We start from the raw sequence: 23,445 nt of genomic DNA on the forward strand, positions 1-23,445 counted from the left end.
CGAATAGCTTATATCTGTAGAAAACTGTTTCGTCACTCGTATCTCAAGGTACCACTGTATTATCAAGGATGTTTGTGGCAGTTTTATCAGAACCTACGGTGCACGTTGAGCATGACATTGGCCCTTTTGCCAATGGGGACAGCCGGGTTGCTGGCCACACAGGTGAAATTGCTGTGGCTGTCGATGTCCAACGGCACGATGGGCAGGTAGCTTCTGGTGGTCACCCTCTTCCGGTCAGGCAGCACCTCCTGTCACGACAGGAACAATTTTATATATATTTATATATATAATACGCACACACATATATACACTATATTGCCAAAAGCTCCATCCATATGGTTTAATATGATGCTGGTCTACCCTTTGCAGCTATAACATCTTCAACTCTTGTGGGAAGACTTTCAACAAGGTTTAGGAATGAGTTTATGGGATTTTACATGCTCCATTCTTCCAGGAGCATGTTTGTGAGGTCACACACTGATGTCGGAGGAGAAGGCCTGGCTCACTGTCCACCTGAATCAACCCAAAGGTATTCTATCGGTATTAGGTAATGTTTTTAAATTCCTGATTTTGTGGGTTTTATGAGCTGGAAGCCCAAATTATGTAAAAATAAACAAATAAATAGTTGAAATTGTTTGAATTGTGGGCCCTGAATCTATAATCTATGAAAGTTAAATTTATTGAATGGAATTATGGAAATAAATAAACTTTTCCATGATATTCAAATTACAGTGGCTGAAATACGTATTTAACACGTCACCATTTTTCTCACTAAATATATTTCCAAAGGTGCTATTGACATGAACATTTCACCAGATGTTGGGAACAACCCAAGTAATGCATACACAAAAGAAAGTAGAACAAATAAGATCAGAAATTAAGTTATGTGTGATAGTGATAGTGAGAAAAATGGTGACATGTTAAATAGTTATTTCAGCTGCTGTGTGTGTGTGTGTGTGTATATATATATATCTATATATATATATGTGTGTGTGTGTGCGTGCGTGCGTGTGTTTAAAAAGAACAACAATGTGAAATGCACGGATGGGTGTGAGATGTCAAAACGTGTGTTGGAGTATGTGAGTCAGTGTTTGCTACTGCGTGTGCATATGTGAGCCGGTGTGTTTGCGGCGAAGCTCCCAGGCATGATTTCACATGTGAAGTTGACTGTACTATAGGGAGAGTGGAGGGAGAGCGAGTGGGAGAGGGAGAGGGAGAGGGAGAGGGAGAGGTAGAGGGAGAGGGAGAGGGAGAGGGAGAGGAAGAGTGTGTGTGTGTGTGTGTGTGTGAGTGCGGAGGTGGGAGAAAGAGGGCAAAGTGTTCACATAATGCAAATGATGACATTTTAAAGGTTAGGACATCCCACTTGTTAACCAGATTACGAAAACATGTTTGTTACAGAAACACATACATTATTTCAGGTTGACTGAAGACCCTAAATTGTCTTTAGTGATTATGAAAGCACGTATGTTCATTGTCGACGAAATTGTCCTAACTATGAAAACGCCTGTCACAAAAAACGGTTACAAAAACATGGAACAAAATCATGTTATGTATGTAAAAAAAAAACTGTATGTTTCAAAAACGCATTAAAATATTTCAAAACACATATGTCCGTTTCATTGAAATTGTCTTTAATGATGATTATGAAAACAGGTATGTTACAAAAACATACATGCTACAAAAGCACGTTATAAAAGTCTGTTACAAAAGCCCGTCCGCTACAAAATATGTACTTTAGGTTGACTGAAGACTAATTCTCTTCATTGATGATAAAAACACACGTTACAAAAACACCTGTTACCTTGACTGAAGAAATAAAATGTCTTCAATTAGTTTGAAAAAAATAAAAATAAAAATAAAATAATAAAATAAATTATATATATATATATATATATATATATATATATATATATATATATACATACATAAAATACATGTATTTCAAATATATGTACAGTATGTTGGTTGACTGAAGATTAAACTTTCTTCAATGAAAATGTTATGAAAATATACTGTACATGTTAAATCGACGAAAGACTAAATTGTCTTTAAGATGATGAAAACGTATACAGTGTTCTACGGAGCCCCAGACATGACATGTAAAAAAAATAAATAAATACTAGTTCGTGCATGAGCTACTAATTTGTGCACACAAACTACTAATTTGTGTGCACAAACTACTACTTCGTGCGCACAAACTACTTCTTTGTGCGCACGAAATAGTTACAGTGTGTGCACGAAGTAATTGTTCGTGCGCGCGAACGACGCAGCCAAAACTGCATGACACATGTGATGGCTTCAGGGTAAGTTTCTTTTCTTATCATGTTCTAGTCAATATCTTATTATTCTAGATTTAGGCAGTTATTTGATTGGGTCTATGTTTGCTACTTTGCTAATACTCTTTGTGTGTTTGTCGGAACTGCAACTCTGCCTCGATTTTCAACTTCGAAAGAGGGCGTGCTCGATTTCCTAACCAGTCGGCCAACGTGCCGCCACATTTAACATTAACATCCGTAAACTAATTAGATAATTGTAGGTGCGTTTCCGAATTAATACAAGATGTACTAGTGGCTCAACTCTTGTCGTCGATGTTACGTGTTCTTTGCAGTTCCGCTGGGACCACAACCAGGGCCACGACCCGCAGCACCTCAACACGAAAATACAAAAGACCAGTGCAACAAATACGACACCAGCTGATCTGATGAGCATAAATGTTGCTTAAATGTAAGAGTAGCAATAGAGGATGTCTGCTCCAGAGCTGGGTAGAGTAGGCAAATATTGTACTCAAGTAAGAGTACTGTTACTTGACAATAATGTGACTCAAATAAAAGTAAAAAGTAGTCCTCCAAAAAATTACTTCAGAGTAAAAAGTACACAGTGTCATAATTACTCAAGTACTGAGTAAATAGCACAAACAATAAAAAAACAAAAATAAAATAAACAACAAAGACATCTGCAATTGACTGCACTGTGTTTTGTCAAGTTATAAGTGAGCTGAAATATCTGAAATCTGAAATATGAAACAGTGCCCAATGCAAAAGTCGAAGTCATAGTCTCGTGCACGAAATAGTTGATACATAAGCAATAATTGATAAATAATAGTAGCGAGCGACATTTAGATCATTGTAATGGAGTAAAAGTACCATTACTTCTTAAGTCATTCTCTGCCAATGCCGTCCAAAGACGTCATTAAGAATCCCTCTATTCCCTGCCAATGCCGTCTAAAGACGTCAATGGCATTTTTTAACAGGCATGGGTGGGGGAGGGTCTTGTGCAGTTTATGTGTGATTGTCAAGCCTCTGGATAACGGCAATGAGGATTGACACCCTGTAGAGGGCAACGATGGCTTGAGGTGAATGTCCCTCCCTCAGAGGAAGAAGAGGAAGAAGAGGAAGAGGAAGGAGGGGGGGGGGGCGGTGGGGTACAAGAGACAACGAGAAGAGACAAACATAATGGCGGAAAAGAGAGAAGACGAAATGATTTTTTTTTTTTTTTTAATGTAAAAAAGCTTTCGGTACTAGAAATTTATTGCGCCAAGGCAAGAAAAATATTCCTGCGACCGACAGGAATGACGCCTTATATCATGCAGGGAATAAAGGATGACGCACCGAGCTGATCGCTTTGTTCCAAAGCTATCGCGCAAAATGGCGGCCCATACATTGGCGAGATGCTCTCGGCCGCTTGCTGACTGATTGTCTGCCGACCAGGATTTGAATAAATGGGATCCGGGAAGGTAACTCGTTTGCAGCTCGCGCTAGCTACATTTAGCTCCTTCAATCATTGTTACATAAAAACATAATTTCGTCCCACCAGTTCACATTACAATGTAACGTGTTCCCAGTACTGATTTGAATTTTCCATTTCGTCCATCTTGCAGGAATTCAACACCCGCAAGTCGAGCGTCTTTTAGGATTGCGAAGAAGAAAGGTAATGTTTTTTTTGTTTTTTTTACCCTTGCAAAACACGTCATAAAAAAAGTACTCTTTAGTAATCGTATGTATTTTTTAAAATTTCTTCCATATTAGGCCACAATTGCAGTTTCTGTAATCTGTAGTTTTTACAGGAGCAGGTGATCAGCCTAGTGTCCAACCCCAGCACTTGGTATTTCTCAGTGGTCACCCATCCAAGTACTAGCCAGGACAGACACTGCTTAGCTTCTGAGAGCAGACAAGTTCAGACATTCTCAGGGGAGTTCCCAGGGAGGAGTGAGTGGACCTATAAATTGTTTTCATGTCATTATGAAAACTTCCAAGAACCAACTGAGTGCTTAAGAAACCACGTATGTTATGAAAACAAACTTGACTGAGGACTCTAAATTGTCTTCAATGAATATTAAAAACGTACCTTACAAACACACATAGTATAGTATTTTTCAAAAACACGTATACAACACTGACTGAAGAATATACTGCCTTCAATGATTACAAAAACACATACGCTACAAAAACATTGCAATCCACATATGTTCAGTTGATTGAAATTGTTTTCAGTGAGTATGAAAACACGTTCTTTTACGTTGACTGAACACTAAACCATCTTCAATAATTACAAAAAAGGATGTATGTGTAAGATGTACTGTATGTTTCAAAGACATCCTGTAAAAAATGCACATTAAAAGTTTAATTATTTTTCCATGTATGAAAGTTACCTCATAACTCCCGTGTGTAAACAGAACGCCCTCGTTGTTTTCTTGCATCACGACAGTACAATTGATTATCTTAGCGTTGCTGCTGCTCTACTCTAGGTGTTTTTTCTACTGTGTTTTTGCGCAGGACTCCTGAGCTGCTGTCTGCTTTGGGGTAGATACTCTCTAATTCCTCCTTTTTTTTGTGCCAGAGGCAAAGAGCATAAGAATGAGCCAACAAACAAGCTTTGCTTAGAGTTTAAAGTGAACTTGTTCTGCTCTTGTAGCGGAATTTGAGCCATAACCCTTCTTTAATCCAGCACTCTGCTTGTAAGATTAAGCGCGGATCTGGCGGAATCGTCTGTTTGTTCGTCTGTTTTTATGATACTTGCCGTGGAATGGCTGAGGTTTTCGGTCTTTGTCATATTTCATTCACTTTTAACAAAACGTTTTATTTGTATGCGGGGTCTTAAGCAGGGGTGTGTAGTAACGCGCTATATTTACTCAAGTAACATCTTCACGGGCCAATCAAAGTGAGTCGTGACATTCGCGCGGGACTCGTGTTTACATTACAGACTACGAAAATCAACAGCTTTAACATGCAGCGTAATTTTGTCAATGCCCAAACTTGGACATTTCAGCCACCTTCTAACTTTAGAAAACACCTTGCGGTAAGTTTTCGCTGTTGTTTTAGCAGTTCATATGGCGACATTAGCCCTATTTAATGGTCACAAGTAACTGTTAAACATGCATCGACTGGGTTACATTCTGTTCTGTTCTCTCTCCCTATAAATAAATAATGTTTCTGTAAGACCTTATGCATGTGCTGTTGTTTTTTTCCACTGAAAAACTTAAATCGTGGCAGGTGTGTGTGGACTCCCATTGAACATGAGTTTGAATGTCTTCTGTTACTTCTGAACACAGCCACATACCAGTCATAAGACTGTCTGCAACCAGATTTATTTTTATTTTATTTAAACTTTATTTAACCAGGTAAAAGACTAGTTAAAATAGAATATCTCTTTTGCAATGGTGACATGGGCAAGAAGACAGCAAGTTAAACGTGAAGAAAAGTGAAAACGTGTTGCTTGAATAGTGTTTTTTTTTTTAAATGAGGAATTAAAACAAAAACATGACTTTTGTGGAGGACTGGTTAGAGCGTCTGCCTCACATTTCTGAGGACCGGGGTTCAATCCCCGGCATGTTCTCCCCGTGCCTGCGCGGGTTTCTCCGGGCACTCCGTTTTCCGCCCACATCCCAAAAACATGCATGGTAGGGTTATTTGACAACTCTAAATTGCCCGTAGGTCTGAATGTGAGTGCGAATGGTTGTTTGTTTGTATATGCCCTGCGATTGGCTGGCAACCAGTTCAGGGTGTACCCCGCCTCCTGCCCGATGATAGCTGGGATAGGCTCCAGCACGCCCGCGACCCTAGTGAGGAGAAGCGGCTCAGCAAATGGATGGATAGATATAGTGTGTTCAGATGAGTTTTTTCCTGGAAGTCCCTCACAAATCCTGGCATTCTTGAATGAAAATGAAACTGAACTTTTGTTCAAAAACCGTTCTGAGACGGTAGAATGAGCCGGTTCTCAAAAACATTAATCAGGCACAAATGAACTAGGTTCGGTTGACGTTCGGCCGGAATATGAACCAGCTCATGAACTTTCATTCATTGAAGTTGTTCAGGTACAACACTGGAGACTATGCCACATTAATGGGACAAGGTGCGAAATCCACAGCAGAAACTGATTTGTGCATCTAACAACACTGTTGCTCCGCTTAGCTGTGCAACATGATGTACACAAAATGGAGTCTTCGAAAGTCATCTCCTATATACGCGGGGACCTATCAAGACTCTCATTCTGACAGTTTCATTGACAACTCTTTCAGCCAATAAGGGGTGATGCTTGTGAATCGGACAAGCTCTGACATTCAGTGATCAGAAGCTGATCTGCGCGTCCAACAACACTGTACCTCTGCTTTACTTCCATTTAGTCCTTTGCCTAAATTAGTCTTGGTGTAGATGATGTGTTTGAGTCACCGTGGACTGGTGGGCGCCTTCGGCGAGCATCCCGTTCTTGATCCACTGGATGTGTGCGGCCGGCTTGGCACCTCGGGTGACGCAGGTGAGGTTGTGCGGCGTGCCGGCCATGAGCAGCAGCTCTGGGGTGCCCTCCACCACCGGGTCCTCAGGCGGGACTAGAGGATGGAGACACATACAGAGGGTTACTCATCATTTTTATTCATGCATGTGTGCGCAAACATGGATGTGGTGGATGCCCCATTTTTTGTAAATATCCATAGCTTGCGTTTAAAATGGATTTGAACGAGTGACGGTACAAATATCTGACTGTGTATTGACTCTCCATCGTGTGCAATAACGTTACCAATTATTACTTCATCAACAGACATTGACACATAGAGATATATTAATTATATAATATTTCTTTCCCCAATTTTTGTATGACATTATCTTATTTCTTGGATGCAATGTGGTTAACGTGTTCAGTTTTATTATTGCATAATAATAATCATCATCATCATCAACATCATCAAGTGTCACATTATTGTGTCACAGATAAATAATCTTTTAAAACACAGGTGTCACACTCAAGGCCCGGGGGCCAAATCTGGCCCGCCAAGTCATTTTATGTGCCCCGCGAAAGCAAATAATCTGTCAACTTTCATGATTCTTGCTCAAATTGTCATATGTAATAAACACCATTGTTGAGATATTGCAAGCATTTTCTGAACAATGTAATAAATATTATCGTTCAGATATTGCAAGCATTTTCCGAACTATAGTTGAACAGACTATTATCCTTGACTTCTGATTTCAAAACTAGGTATCCATCAATTTGTTGTGTGTATGTAATAATATTATGAGGTGACTAAACATTTATATGATTTCACAGTCAATAGCCCTCTGAGGGAAACCGTGACTACAATGTGGCCCGTGTCCAAAATGAGTTTGACAAAAACAGTTATAGGATTTGAAAAATCCTTATGCATGTACTGGGCCTTACAATACATACAGTATATATTGTTACGTATTGTTCAATATATCGATGATGGTGCAGTCGCTGTATCGGCACACTACCGTTATTTTTGGGTTAAATATTGCAACAACTTATATCATGTTATAAGAGATGGTATGTTGAATATTATCGTGACATACTGTATCGTATTATGTCGTTATTTCTTACGATACATTATTGATACCACTAATTTTATAAAATATTGCGACTGACCGATGTCACACTGATCATAATGGCATTTAAAAAAAATAATGTTCCCTGATTATGTTGTGTCGATATCGAACGTATCATATATTCCAAGATAGTCATTGTCACGCATCGCTGTACTACCCCTATCGTCACTATATCATAATAATGTGCTGTAACTTCCACTATTCCTAGTACTGTATATATTAGGTGGGAACAAATTTTTATATCACGATGTATCATACATATTGTTTCTTCCAAGATATTGTTGTCGTGGTACTGCCCAAAATATTGTGCAATGTATCGTACCTAAAATATAGTAGGTACGGAAAGTATTCAGACCCCCTTAAATTTTTCACTCTTTGTTATATTGCAGCGGCACGGTGGACGACTGGTTAGAGCGTCTGCCTCACAGTTCTGAGGACTGGGGTTAAATCCCCAGCCCCGCCTGTGTGGAGTTTCCATGTTCTCCCCGTGCCTGCGTGGGTTTTCTCCGGACACTCCGGTTTCCTCCCAAATCCCCAAAACATGCATGGTAGGTTAATTGACGACTCTAAATTGCCCGTAGTTGTGAATGTGAGTGCGAATGGTTATTTGTTTGTACGTGCTCTGCGATTGGCTGACAAGCAGTTCATGGTGTACCCCGCCTTCTGCCCGATGATAGCTGGGATAGGCTCCAGCACGCCCGCGACCCTAGTGAGGAGAAGCGGCTCCGAAAATGGATGGATGGATGAACAAAACAGCATTGACAGCCACACACACGCTGTCCCATTCACTCCTCTTTCGCTTGTTAACACCGGAGGACAGCGTGCCAAAAGAGGATTTTCGCGTGAAACTCCACTTCATTGAACAACTTCACAACTTCAAGAAAAAATATTTTTAATATTAATATTTTTGCTCATTTTCTTTTTTTCTGATCATGCAGAGAGCGGGATCTGCAGGGTTCATTTAAATATGGTTTGTATATTTAAATGTGGGCATGGACAGTGAGGGGTTGGCTACTCCAACAAGTGCGCTCAATTCTACGTTGATTGGGATGTACGAAGGAAATGTGCTTGGATTCATGTGTACGCACAGATTCATACATCTGGATATTTTTTTGCGTTTCTGGATTTGAGCGTGTTGCAGTAGGAAATCCATGCAAGTCTTTGTACATGAGGGCCCAGGAGAAGCTCATCCATGCTTTTATCTCAAGTAGACTTCACTACTGTAATGGTCTTCTGACTGGACTCCGCATTAAACAGCTGCAGCTCATTCTGAATGCTGCAGCTCCAGTTCTGACCAGAACAAAGAGATCAGCATATTACTCCAATTCTAAAGTCTTTACACTAGCTCCCAGTCAGCTTTAGAATAGATTTGAAAGTACTGCTACTGGTCCATAAATCACTGAAAACATGAAAAAAAATGCTAATGGAATATACAGCCAATAGGGCTCTGAGATCGACAGACTCAGGTCAGATAGTGGAGCACAGAGTCCAAAGCAAACATGGTGAACCAGCATTTAGCTATTATGCTGCACACAAATAGAATAAGTTCCCAACAGAAGTGACGTCCGCCGCAAGTGTGAATTCTTTTAAGTCCAGGATAAAAACTCTTATTTTTTCTCATGCTTTTTAGAGCATTACAACTTTTAAGTGATATTTCTTGCACTGTACACTGTTTTAATTGTACTTTTATTTCAATTTTTTCTCTTTATTTTAAATGTTTATAAGTTGTTTTTCTTTGTTTTTAAATGCATTTAATCATGTAAAGGACATTGAGTTACGTTGTGTATGAAATGCGCTTTATAAATACATTTGCTTTGCTTTGCTTCCAATATATACCTTTTCGCACCATCACTGTATCCTGATGCCATCATCAAAATATTGTGATAACACTGTGTGATTTCCACTACCAGGATGTACTGTGTCAAGGAGTGGAAAAAAATACTGATATTGAAAAGCATCATCATAAAATAATAAAGCTGTTAAAATGCTTCACATCCAACCTCACATTTCATGGCAATTTTGAAGCTTTACATAATATGATGTATTGAAGGAAGATTTCCAATATATCCATTATTATTTAATTGCTAAATTATGGTTAGGAGGCTGTGACTTACTGAGGACGTTGAGTTTGGCCCTTCGGGAACGCAGGGCGGCCTCTGTGGCCTGGCACTCATACAGCGAGTCGTCAGACAGCTCGGCGCGGGAGATCTCCAGGTTATACTGGCCCGTGTCCAGAGCCCGCAGCACTCTGTACCGTGGCCACGCTGCAACAATAAAAAGGGAGACAATACAGCAGTGAAACAGTAGCTGCGGTAACTTTTATCTAAACTGTCAAAAATTGTATGCTTGTGATCATGAGGAATCTTTTAGTTGTGTTTCAATACATTCCAATGCATCAACATGCTCGCTAAAAATATGTTCCTTTTATATTTAATTAGGATGGGGATTCCCAAAATGCACCAGATTAAAACTTTTGAATTATAATGACAAATTTAGAGGGAATCTGTAAATTGCTTTGATTGTATCAGATTGTTTTAGGGTGTATGCAGGCGAATACGGGCCACCAACTTTTGTCGGAATGTATTAAAAACAAATAAATGAAAGCTTGGAACAACATATTGTCCAGCTGTCAAAAATGAAACCTGTAAGCAATGTTGACCGGGCTCTCGCACCAATTTTTCACGACAAATCCTCAAAATTATGTATCCTTTAAGCCATGCGCTCCCCACATTGGATGCCGTAGGCAATAAAGTTCTTTAAAATTGCCCATCTGTCTAATATACCTGCTTTTGATTGGAGCTCATTTGGGAAGAATTCCCGAGTTAAATTTCGCCAAAATAAGTTTCAAGGGGCTGAGACTGAAGGCAAAATGATTGCTTCAAACGCCATTAACTCCATCTTGATGAATGACGTGACGTACACGACGAAGTACACGATACACGTTTGTCCCCAGTACAGTATATCGATGATCTCACTGTATCATGATAATAGTGATATAGTTGGCAAAACATCAAATGGCGAGTTACTCTGTGTTTCCCACCACTTGCATGTATTAGGAGTCAGAGATAATGTCTATTTTGTGATGTAACGTACATGGTTTTCTTTCAATATGTTGCTTTTTGTGAAATATCCGTTTCTATGCTACTTTAGCAATACAACCCGATTAAATATCGACTTATTGGCGATTAAGTATTTCCTTTGCCAGGTACATACGTAGATATCATCTGTCACACAATATATTCATTATCATGCAATTGTTGTATTGTTGTTTTTGGCAAAAATTAAAATCGTAATATCGTATTGCAAGTTTTTCGTTCAGTCCCACTTCTTTGTGTGTTAACGTGTTAGCATGTCGTCATTATTCCTGTCATGTGTTCTCACCCTAGTGGGCATCCCTTTTCTTTTTTTCCCACTCTTTGTCATCCTCCACCTTCTCCCGCTCTCTCCTGTGTCCCCAGGGTGCTGTCACCTCTCTGGTTGCTATGCTGCGAGGAGTCAGAGTGGATGATGTAATCTCCACTAATACTTTTGTCCAGCGTTGCCCTCCACGAATCACACCTCAACCCCGGCCCTCCTTTTTTCCCCCCTCACTTGCTGCAACCACCTTCTCACCTGCTTCCGCCATCTGAATTCATGTCATACCCACGAGGACGAGAAAGTGAGCGCCCACTAGTGTGATGTTTCACCCTTAGTTATGTCTGTCTCTGAAGCCAGCGTAAAAAAAATAATATTCCGAAAACAATGCGGCCCCAGTAAAACCCCCTTCAGGCCCTGACACCAGTTTTACCACTCAACCCGAAATTCGGCGTACGTCCACCATAACGATGCACAAAAAAAGGCTATTTTGGTTTGAAGCTGCTATTTTGCACTCAGTTGTACCATCTGGAAAGTTAGAAAAAAAAATCTGGCCCAATCTTTTTATGTAGTTTTTCACATTACAAAAAGAAATGGACTTCAACTGTGAATGCATACCTGAAGAGACATGCAGGCGCACAAAACAGGACATCACGTTGCACAAACAGAAGGTGCGGTGTGTTTACGGAAGTAAATATGGCCCCACATGTTGGTCTGAGTCGTGACGCATTTGTGGAAAGGATTCAGGATTTTGTGCAACGAGAGCCAACATTCTCCGTTCTAAAACATCTTCTTTCTGCCACTGATTGTTTTCTGCTCCTTTGTCTGCCATTGCTTTTGTCACACATGTTTTGTAGAACAATCGTGACATTTGTCGTCTTTCGATGACGTATAGGTCGGATGAGCGTGACCTACATCTCCATACTGCTCTCACATCGGATACATCCTCAAACAAAAGAAATAGGGGAAAAAAATCGCAATTGTACTGTTCACATTGACATGAAACAATCAGAAAACCATGTCATATTAAGCAAAGAAATCTAATTGACCCGCAGTGTGAACATAGCTTAATACTGTACTTGATAAATACATACATTTATGACATAATTGAATAGAATATAAAGAAATTAAGGAATTATAGGAACATGTTCCTATAATAGGAATATAGACATGCTGCTCCTTCTGATGTGTGTGTCTTGGTCACTTGGAGGCAGTACAATATATAGACATACAGATATACCAATGGTAACAGATACACGGGCTACTTTGAAATCCTTCAACTTTTAAACATGCTGAAAATTATTAATTATCATTATGCCCCTTAACACTATACAACAGTACTGATGTCATACAAGTTGTCATACTTTTAATCACGACTTCGAAATTTCTCTATAGCGCAATTACACACGCTACAATTCTAGATAGCTGGAATAGGCTTCGTCACGCCCATGACCCTAGTGAGAGTAAGCGGTAATGAAAATGGATGGATGGATGGATAATAATAATTTTATGAATTTGATCAACTACAAATGCCTCTTAACTGTGCTATATTTATTCCTTCCTGTGTATTTTAACAACTTATGGAGCGTTTCTTCGTTCTCGACTTGTTTTTTTTTATTCATGCATGTTAGAGTGTCAAATTAAATCGCACTTCACTTGACCGCCATCTGCAAACTCTGTTTGACTCTTGACCATTACATTGTAAACTTGGGCCCCTGGCTTTCTATAATTACTTAATCAGATTATTAATGTTAGGCATGTTGGTTGACTGGTTAAAGTGTCTGCCTCACAGTTCTGAGGACGGGGGTCCGATCCCCGGCCCCGCCTGTTTGGAGTTTGCATGTTCTCCCCGTGCCTGTGTGGGTTTTCTCCAGGCACTCCGGTTTCCTCCCACATCCCAAAAACATGCATGGTAGCTTAATTGACAACTCTCAATTGCCCGTAGGTGTGACAGTGAGTGCGAATGGTTGTTTGTTTGTATGTGCCCTGCGATTGGCTGGCAACCAGTTCAGGGTGTACGGCCCCTCCTGCCCGAAGATAGCTGGGATAGGCTCCAGCACTCCCGCGACCCTTGTGAGGATAAGCGGTTCAGAAAATGGATGGATGGATTATTAATGTTGTCCTTTCCCGTGTTTAGCAAGCTTTCCATTGATCTCAGCCTAGGATAAATAGGATAGGATAAATATTAAGGAAGTTATGAAAGTTTTAAACCCATCCCAGATATCATCGGGCAGGAGGCGGGGTACACCCTGAACTGGTTGCTAGCCAATCGCAGGGCACATACAAACAAATAACCTTTCGCACTCACATTCACACCTACGGGAAATTTAGAGTGTTCAATTAACGTGCATGTTTTTCAAATTTTACACACATACCTACTTTGATATCTTTTAATGTCAGCTTTCACTCTGCTTTAAACTTGTGGGATTGCCATTTGTGCTATGTATTTTCTCACAGGCGATACTGTTTTTCAAAAGTTTGCAGCATTTCTGAAAATGCTAGCTTTTCAACTCTACTAAAAGGCAGTATTTCTTTTGCAACGTAGTGAACAACATATTGGCAACAATGTTTCATTTGTATTTACTTTGTCGACCAAAACGCCTTATGAGGCAGCGAATGTTTAATTCAGTGACAAACAGTCTGAATATTTGACAAGAGAAATCCCCCCCCCACCCCACGGTCATTCTGCTTTAAGCTAACGCGCCCATGCTGAGACCCATGCGCAGAGTGATTTCTCTTGACTTCCTGTCTCTTTGGAGGCAAAAGAAGAGGAAAACCACATGGGACTATATTAAGGCCAGAAAAATTAGGGTTGCCAGTCATGCTCAATGTTATTTTTAGTACATACTGCGGGCCACAAAAAAAATGGACGGCGGGCCTCACACGGCCCATAGGCTGTAGGTTGGAGAGCCTGGAATATACTGTACATGGAGACGGTCTCAGCTCCTCAAGCAAGCTGCAGTAATATTGGTACTTCTTCACAGAGGATTAATAATAAAATATGTATTGTCATGGTTTGTCCCTGCAGTTCCTTTTATGGAACTTGGATGGCGCTTCCCCTTCCTCTCTCTCTCCTCTGCAATCCGCGCTCATCACTGCCTGTGCACCTGTACCCAATCAACACTCTACACTGCCTGCATTTAAACCTGCAAGATCCAGGAAGTCGGCGCCAGAGTATTAACGTTCATCCGTGTGCTCCTTCCGTGCTCTGCGCCTCGCTGTCCCCTGAGCTACTATCAAATAAACCATTCTCATCTACTTCCTCTGCCTCCATCTGTTTTTGGGTCCAGTCAAATATCATATGATCACCATCCATGACATTTCTGTGATTATTGTGAGTTAAGTCAAAAAAATATATATCCTCCGAACGATGGCTCATACCTTGAAAAACTCCCTGTATCAAAACTGTACCGGCTGTGCTTTTTGTTTCTTTCCAGTGAAACGACAAAGAACATGAGATCTGCCGTCAGTGGGTGACGGCGGATGGAGTAAAAGGCTGGGAAAAAGAGGACGACGTGTTGATCAAATATAGACGCTTTCCTGGCGGAGAAGACAAGCTGCAAGGACAAAGAGAGCGTAAAAAAGAAAAGAGGAGGAGGAGGAAGGGGGTTGAGGCAGACATATAACGCCAGTGATGATGGAGGTGTGTGTGTGTGTGTGTGTGTGCGTGTGTGTGTGTGTGTGTGTGTGTGTGTGAGATGGCCTTTAATAAACCTTTAATAAACCTCTGAGGTGAACACAAAATTCACATTAGCCAACATGTCAGAGGAGGAGATCTTAATGTTTCGCATGTGCATACATTTAAAAATATTATATTTTTAGATTTCCAGCAGGTTAAATTAGTATTTTTTTAGCAATTTTTTTTAGATTGATACATATTAATCTCTTGATGATATTTTCCTAAATATATACAGATCGTTATAATAATTGCTATTTAATACATTGTATGTTTATAATATTTAAATTGTATTTTTCTTTTAAATTTGTTACATTTAATACATTTTATATGAAATTAACATCTAAGTCCTGTGATTGGCTGGCGACCAGTTCAGGGTGTACCCACCTCTCGCCCGAAGATAGCTGGGATAGGTGCCAGCATGCCTGCGGCCCTAGTGAGGATGAGCGGTTCGGAAAATGAATCAATTAACATCTAAATCATTTTGTTAAAAATATATGAATTGTATTATACTTAAACCTAATTGTGTTCAGTTGTATTCATTTTAGTAGATTAGGTGAAGAAGAATATTCTTTTAATAGTTCTAGATTTTTAAAATAATTTTTCACACATTTTATATTCATTATATCTGATCAGACTATTATTATATTAAATACTCCTCAGAATAATTATATTTAATGTTTCCCCCCCCCCCCCTCCATACATATTTATATTTATGTGCAGGGTCAATGTAATGTATTCAATCATATTCAGGATTTTATCAAATTGTGTTTGTTTTAGTAAATGTAATTTATTTGTATTTTACATAATTCTACTGAACTGAGTTTCCGTTCCACTTATCCTCACTGGGGTCACGCACGTGCTGGAGCCTATCCCAGCTATCTTCGGGCGAGGGTACACCCTGAACTGGTGGCCAGCCAATCGCAGGGCACATAGAAACAAACAACCATCCGTACTCACATTCACACCTACGGGCAATTTAGAGTCTCCAATTAATGCATGTTTTTGGGATGTGGGAGGGAACCGGAGTTTCCGGAGAAAACCCACACAGGCACAGGGTGTCATGGGTGTGTGTTCCGGTTGTTGAGTTCCCGGAGAAAACACACCCAGGCACGGGGAGAACATCCAAACTCCACACAAGCAGGCCCGGGATTTGAACCCCGGTCCTCAGAACTGTGAGGCAGATGTGCTAACCAGTCATCCACCGTGCCGCCCATGGCAGGAAGTACATGCAGTAATTACTGTATCCACTTTTTGTGACATTTTTGTTGGTGTGCTGTGAGATTTTTCAATTGTGAAATATGTGCCGTGGCTCCATAAAGGTTGGAAATCACTGCTCTCGTCAGATCATGTATTCTAATCAGTCAGTTCAAACCAACATAAAAACGTCACAGAAATAATGGGTGCTAACTTACTGTAATTAAATTAATTTATTGTAATTAAATTACTTCACACACACCAAAATGTTAGAGCATGATTCGACAGTACGCCTGCATGTTCACTTACAACCGTTAGTGCTAGCACTAGCTTGCTAGGCTACATAAAGTTTTGTTGCCTGCTTGCGAGCGGTATCGTATTAATTTATAATATATTTTATACACAGTATTTATGTTATATTTTTATCTTGTGCATGTACTCTATTAATTGTTTCATATCTTGTCCCAATGTGTTAATATTTTTTTTTTCATGTATGTGGGCCTGTGAAGCCCTTTGAGACTCTTTTGTAATTAAGGGCTATACATATAAACTTGACTTGACATTATTATATTATACTTTAATTGTATTCTATATTATTTAATTACGTTTGTATTATAGGTCATACATCATTGTCATTCATTTACTTGATCCCGATTGGCTATTAGAGGTCAGGTGGTTCTCCTGGAACATCGTGAGCCCTCCATTTTGAATAGCTCACACTTAAAGCTATCAAATATGGCTAGTGGGACAATAAAAGGTGATAAGCTTTCCACAAACGCTCCCAGGCACATTCTCTCCTGCCACAATTAATAAACAGCACACATTTTGTCCGCGGGAGACGGTAAAGTGATTATAAAGCCGCCATTAAGCCACGGCACTTGACATTTAATAACGTTTTATTGAGATTTTGGCGGCGACCGCAGATGCTGCCATGCTTGCCTTGGACAATAAAAAGTTGGAAAGACATAGAGAATGCGAGAGAGCGTCCATTCTTCAAGTGTCACGCCGACGTTAATCGCTGCTCGTAGAGACAACGAGAAAACCTCAGCCAAAGCTGAGCAATACAAAGGCAGATCATTGGTCATTTCCCTCTTAGCTTAGGGGCTAGCGTCATTGTCTGCATTAAAGAAACAGAGCGAGAAATGGCAGAGTGTGGGGAAGGTGGTTGAAAGGCAGATACCGGTAGTTAAAATTAAAAAAAAAAAAGGTTTTAAAAAGAACAAAAAATGCTGGCCACTTCTCGCCCAGCAGAACTCATTGGGCCCTTATTGGCTGATGAAAAAAAAAATGGTAAAAGGAAGTCAGCCTCACCAATATTTATTGTACTTTAATTACTGATTGATTTTTAGTTTACATTTAAATGATTATTATTGCTAAAAATTCTTTATATTTTAACAAACATTTACATTACAAATATTTAGTAATCTATATTTTATTACTATTATTATTTTATTGTATTACAAATAATTACAGTATAAACATTTTAAATGATTATTAGAAGTAGTATTATAAGTAGGAATTTATTTTAAGCTAATTTTATTATTTTACATTTTTTAAATAACTAATTCATTTTAGTGGCATGGTGGCCGACTGGTTAGCACATCTGCCTCACAGTTCTGAGGACCGGGGTTCAAATCACGGCCCGGCTGTGTGGAGTTTGCATGTTCTCCCTGTGCCTATGTGGGTTTTCTCAGGGTACTCTCGTTTCCTCCCACATCCCAAAAACATGCAGGGTATGTTAATTGAATACTCTAAATTGACCTTAGGTGTGGTTGTGTGCGCGAATGGTTGTTTGTTTATATGTGCCCTGCGATTGGCTGGCAACCAGTTTAGGGTGGACCCCGAAGATGGCTGGGATAGGCTCCAGCACACCTGCGACCCTAGTGAGGATAAAGCGGGCCGGAAAATGGATGGATAATTAATTTTATTTTATTAATTTATTAGCTTATGCAGCTTGTGAAGTGGCTGGTCAGTGTAGATGCACAAATTAGCTGCCACTTCATAATAACATTTAAATTGATTTAGTACATTGTCTAAGCATCACATTATTGTAAATTGTAATTTTTTCCCAGATAATTCTGGTGATGGGAGTTCGCCCAACCAGTCTACATGTGTTTTGTGGACTTGGAGAAGGTGCTCAACCGTGTCCCTCGGGGAGTCCTGTGGGGGGTGCTTCGGGAGTATGGGGTACCGAACCCCCTGATACGGGCTGTTCAGTCCCTGTACGACCAGTGTCAGAATTTGGTCCGCATTGCTGGCAGTAAGTCGGACTCATTTCCAGTGAGGGTTGGACTCTACAAACGCTGCCTTTTGTCACCGATTCTGTTCATAACTTTGATGGACTGAATTTCAAGGCGCAGACGAGGCGCAGAAGGGGTCCGGTTTGGTGCCCTTGGTATTGCATCTCTGCTTTTTGCAGATGATGTGATTCTGTTGGGTTCATCAAGCCGTTATCTTCAACTTTCACTGGAGCAGTTCGCAGCCGAGTGTGAAGCGGCTGTGATGAAAATCAGCACCTCCAACTCTGAGACCATGGTCCTCAGTCGGAAAAGTGTGAGTGCCCTTTCCAGCTCTCGGATGAGATCCTACCCCAAGTGGAGCAGTTCAAGTATCTTGGGGTCTTGTTTCACGAGTGAGGGAAGAATGGAACAGGAGATCAACAAGCGGATCGGTGCAGCGTCTGCAGTGATGCAGACTTTGTATCGGTCCATTGTGGTGAAGAAGGAGCTAAGCCGAAAGGCAAAGCTCTCGATTTACCGGTCGATCTACGTTCCTACCCTCACCTATGGTCACGAGCTGTGGGTCGTGACCGAAAGAATTAGATCCCGGATAAAAGCAGCTGAAATGAGTTTCCTCTGCAGGGTGTCCGGGGTCTCCCTTAGAGATAGGGTGAGAAGCTCGATTATCCGGGAGGGGCTCAGACTAGAGCCACTGCTCCTCCACATTGAGATGAGCCCGATGTGGGGGCTCGGGCATCTGATTAGGATGCCTCCTGGACCCCTCCCTGGTGAGGTGTTCTGGGCATGTACCACCGGCAGTCCGGGGACCCAGGACATGCTGGAGAGACTATGTTTCCCAGCTGGCCTAGGAACGCCTCGGGAGCCCCCCGGAAGAGCTGGATGAAGTGGCTGGGGAGAGGGAAGTCAGGGCTTCCCTGCTAAAGCTACTGTCCTTGTGGCCTGACCTTGGATAAGCGGAAGAAAATGGATGGATAGAAGAATTATGATTATTGGTGATTATGATTATTATTTTGTTTTTACTTTATTTGATTTTCATTTCATCCTTTTTACTCCAAAAACACATTCAGGAAAAATTGGATAACATATAATATAGTTAAATACAATTCAATTTAGCATCTTTGGGGTCCTGTTGAAAGGCGTGATATATAATTGAAGCTATCACTATTAAGGATTATGAGAGAATACACCTCGCAACCGAAAACCTGCTCTGTATTAACTATATAGCACCTCACCTCGGAGACCCTCGCCGACCCCGAGCGCCAGGCCATCTTTGGTCCACTGGACGATGCCGCTGTAGTTGAAGACCACGCAGGAGAGAACCACTCGTTCGCCTAGGACCACAGATTGGTCAGCCGGCTCCTGGGAGAAGCGAACACACCACGCTGCGGACAAAAAGAAACAAAATGACATCTTGTGGGTGAATCTTGTCTCTTAATAGGGACAATGAAGTTTTTGATTTCATGCGAGTACAGTATATTAAAAAACACCAGAATCACTGATTGTTCCCAATAGTCTGTTTTCTTGCTTCTTTTCTGGAGTGCGGTGTTAACGCTCAAGCACATATCCAGTCAGATTTCAGCCCTGTGTGTTGCCAGGTAAAAAAACCTCCCCATTGTTTTCAATTTTATTTGGAATAGAAGTGCCATAGAAAAAAAACATAATTCACAGCTGCTGGTTGAAATGAGGTCTCGTGAGACATGCTTGAAGACAGTTTGATCTCCCCAAACGTTTTGAGAGCATTTTTTACCATAATTTTGTGGTCCCAAAATTGAAAGCTAACACTAATTTCAAGTATACTTCTCCACCTCTGTTTGACCACTTTCCCTCTTTCTGTTTTTATTTTGACGTGCATAAACACAACGATGGCAAGTGCCTAATTTGGTGCTAAAACTTTAGTAACGTAATACTAGCTTGTTTGGAAATTTTAAAATTGTATTAAAAAATAACTGCTCCTAATCGCGGTAAACCATTTAATCTCTGTTCTAGATTGTGTCAGACCACATTTTCTACATGGTACTCAAAAACAAGTGGCGTGATGCTAACTGACTAAGACTAAGGCTAACTGCATATGTAAACTCACTTTCAGCTCTGTTTGTAACACTTATTTTGCAGAACAAAATGCGACCACTTCCTGCTTCCTGTCTTTATTTCTTTTCCACACACATTAAGACAACTATGACAAGCTCTACATTTTGGCACTAAATTCAGTAGTAACGTAATACCAGACGTTTGGAATTTTAGCACTACTGCTTTTCATCACGTCAAAGGGTCAAAACCATATTCTACATTGTCGCAGACGCCAACAGTCATGCTAACTGGCTAAAGCTAATTCTAACTGCATATACAGGTATAAAGTTACTTCTAGTTCTGTTCAAATGTGACATATATATATAGCACATGCTGAATTTCAACACTAAATACAGTAAAATGGTAGTAATGTAATATTATGCTACATTTGAAATTTAATCACGGTTTATCACGACACTATCATCCTTATGCTATACTGTACGATTTTGGACGTGTCAGACAACATTTTCTACATGGGACTCAAATAGAAGCGCTGTGGTCATGCTAGCTGAGTAAAGCTAATGCTAACCTCCAGCTCTGTTTGTAATACATTTTAAGAAGCACAAATATGACCACTTGCCGCTTTTATTTTCAACATACATATGTAACGGTGGCAGTCCTGTGCTGTCCAGCCACACCTGGGCTTCGAACCCACGCTGCCTGCTACCGGTTGGAAGTCAAGTGCACCGGCTGCTGAGCTAAAAGGATAGGCTGCTCAGTGGGGATCTGTTACGCTGACCATACACAATTTTATTGCACTTAAACGGTAACTACATTCATCCCTATGCAACGCTGTATGATTTTGGCCCTCTCAAATGATAATTTCTGCAGTCATTTCTGTGGTCATGTTAACTAGCTAAAGCTAACAGTGTAATACTTTAGTTTGTGGCATATAGGAACTTTTGAACAACAGTCTCATTTGCATTCTTGTCATCCGTTTGTTGTTTCTTCTCCTCGACGACTTTTCAAGGTCTCTCGGCAGATTTCGTTGGTACTTGTGTGTGTGGTTGTGTGTGTGTGTGTGTGTGTGTGTGTGCATATGCAGGCGTTTTTGCGAGACATCAGTGCAGAGCTGCTCTTTTTTTTTCAAGCCCCATCACACAGTACAAAGGATTCTGCTTACACGCTCGCATTTCCCCCGGCAAAATAAGCCTTTTGGCTACAGCAGCGCCCCGTTAGAGCCTGCGCCGTGTAAAGACTACAAGTGCAGCATGCAAACACACACAGTGTCAGCTGTGGAGGCGACAGTTTGCAGCCGTTTGCATCATCAGGTTATGTTGTTTCATATTCTCAAAGCAAGTCTTGCACGCTAATTAAGCAAGAGCATGTGCTTTATATCCACACAAACACATGCACACACACTCCCACTCCCAAACACTCACTACAAAACACATACACACACACGCACACACACCCCTACACACACACAACGCTGTGAGTAATTCACAGCACAAAGTAAGTCACAAAGTGATTCCACGCCACGGTTTGGGTGTTTGTCTTCCCCATGGGATCGTGTTCTCAGATCCCTCTTTAAAACAATCCCATTAGTTAATGAAGGCGACGACGGCGGCTAATTAGGTGAGCGGCGGGGTCCCCGCGGCAGCGAGGCGCAAACAAGAGGGAGATGGGAGAAAACCGTCAAGGGCGGATTGTGCAATTGTACGACTTTGAAGTTTGATCACCTTTTGCTGTTGTGGAGTCAGTTGATATTGGTAGCATTGGACACAATCTCTAGGAGGAGTTTGCTTTAGAAGAAACTATGGAAATGGCTTAAAATTACCCTAAAATGTACGCTTCAGGCCAAAATGGCAGACTTCCTTTGTTTCTTCAGACGTAGCTTCTTGAGACTTTTTTGTGGATCTACTCATAATAGACATGACAACCAAATTTCATTTTGCTAAGGGAAACTGTCATTGGATGCCTTATGCTAATAAGTCAAATAACATTTTGCTGCCATGCTCAATCCATATGCAACGATGAAAAATAAAACTTTTTCCAATATCGTCCATCTGTGTAGTAGAAGAGGTTCCAGTCTCGTAGAAATCACGCAAAATCTCTCGGGAGAGTTTTCCTTTGTAGGACCCCAGGAATGCCCAAAATGTCCCGGAAATGATCTCTCAAAAAACAAAAATGGAAGACTTCTTGTCTTATTGTGTATGGCTCCTTGGGATTTTGTTGTGCATCTACTCATGATAGACATGCTTACAAAATTTCATGTTCTTATGTGAAACTAGGGGGCAGCAGAGTGGAGGACTGTTAAGCACATCTGCCTCACAGTTCTGAGGACTCGGTTCAAATCCGGCCTCCCCTGTGTGGAGTTTGCATGTTCTCCCCATGCCTGTGTGGGTTTTCTCCAGGCGCTCCTCAAAGACAAAATACGTGGTAGGTTAAGTGAAGGCTCTAAATTGTCCATAGGTGTGAATGTGAATGCGAATGGTTGTTTGTTTATATGTGCCCTGCGACTGGCTGGCGACCAGTTCAGGGGTGACCCTGCCTCTCGCCCGAATATAGCTGGGATAGGCTCCACCACGTCCGTGACCCTCGTGAGGATAAGCGGAACGGAAGATGAATGAATGAATGATTAAAACTCAGTGAAGTAGAATTATGTAAAACACAAATAAATTCCCCTGCGAATGGTTGTTTGTTTATATGTGCCCTGCGAATGGCTGGTGAACAGTCCATGGGTGTACCCCGGCTCTGGCTGAAGATAGCTGGGATAGGCTCCAGCATACCCATGACCCTAGTGAGGATAAGCAGAATGGAAAATGGGTGGATGTGAAAGTAAGTTTTGAGTATAGCTCTTGAAAGACCCCTGGAAATGGCCAAAAGTAACATAAAATGGCTGATTAAAACCAAAATGACTGACCTCCGATGTCTTTTTGGGGGCATGAATTCTCAAGACCTTTTGGGGGGTCTACTCATGATAAATAAGCATACCAAATTTCTTGTTCCTATGTGAAACGAGGTTTTGAGTATGGCTTTAGACAGACCCTTGTAGGTGGTCAAAATGAGCCTAAAATTTATTATTCGAGCAGAAATGACTGACTTTCCAAGCATGGCTTCTTGACATTTG

The 23,445-nt window shown here is 40.9% G+C and overlaps 1 protein-coding gene across 2 annotated transcripts in view; it reads right to left on the reverse strand.

Moving 5' to 3' along the window:
* kirrel1b (kirre like nephrin family adhesion molecule 1b) overlaps positions 1–23,445 on the reverse strand; it is an 87,249-nt gene that overhangs the window by 20,803 nt on the left and 43,001 nt on the right. For both annotated transcript variants that reach the window (XM_061695085.1, XM_061695084.1), the window contains exons 2-5: positions 19,538–19,687; positions 9,953–10,102; positions 6,669–6,826; positions 98–248 (exon numbers count right to left, since the gene is read on the reverse strand). In XM_061695085.1, coding sequence (XP_061551069.1) covers positions 98–248; positions 6,669–6,826; positions 9,953–10,102; positions 19,538–19,687 — 609 coding nt within the window. The remainder of the gene's footprint in view (positions 1–97; positions 249–6,668; positions 6,827–9,952; positions 10,103–19,537; positions 19,688–23,445) is intronic.

The sequence above is a fragment of the Phycodurus eques genome, chromosome 13 (assembly GCF_024500275.1).
Source record: "Phycodurus eques isolate BA_2022a chromosome 13, UOR_Pequ_1.1, whole genome shotgun sequence".
Lineage (NCBI taxonomy): Eukaryota > Metazoa > Chordata > Actinopteri > Syngnathiformes > Syngnathidae > Phycodurus > Phycodurus eques.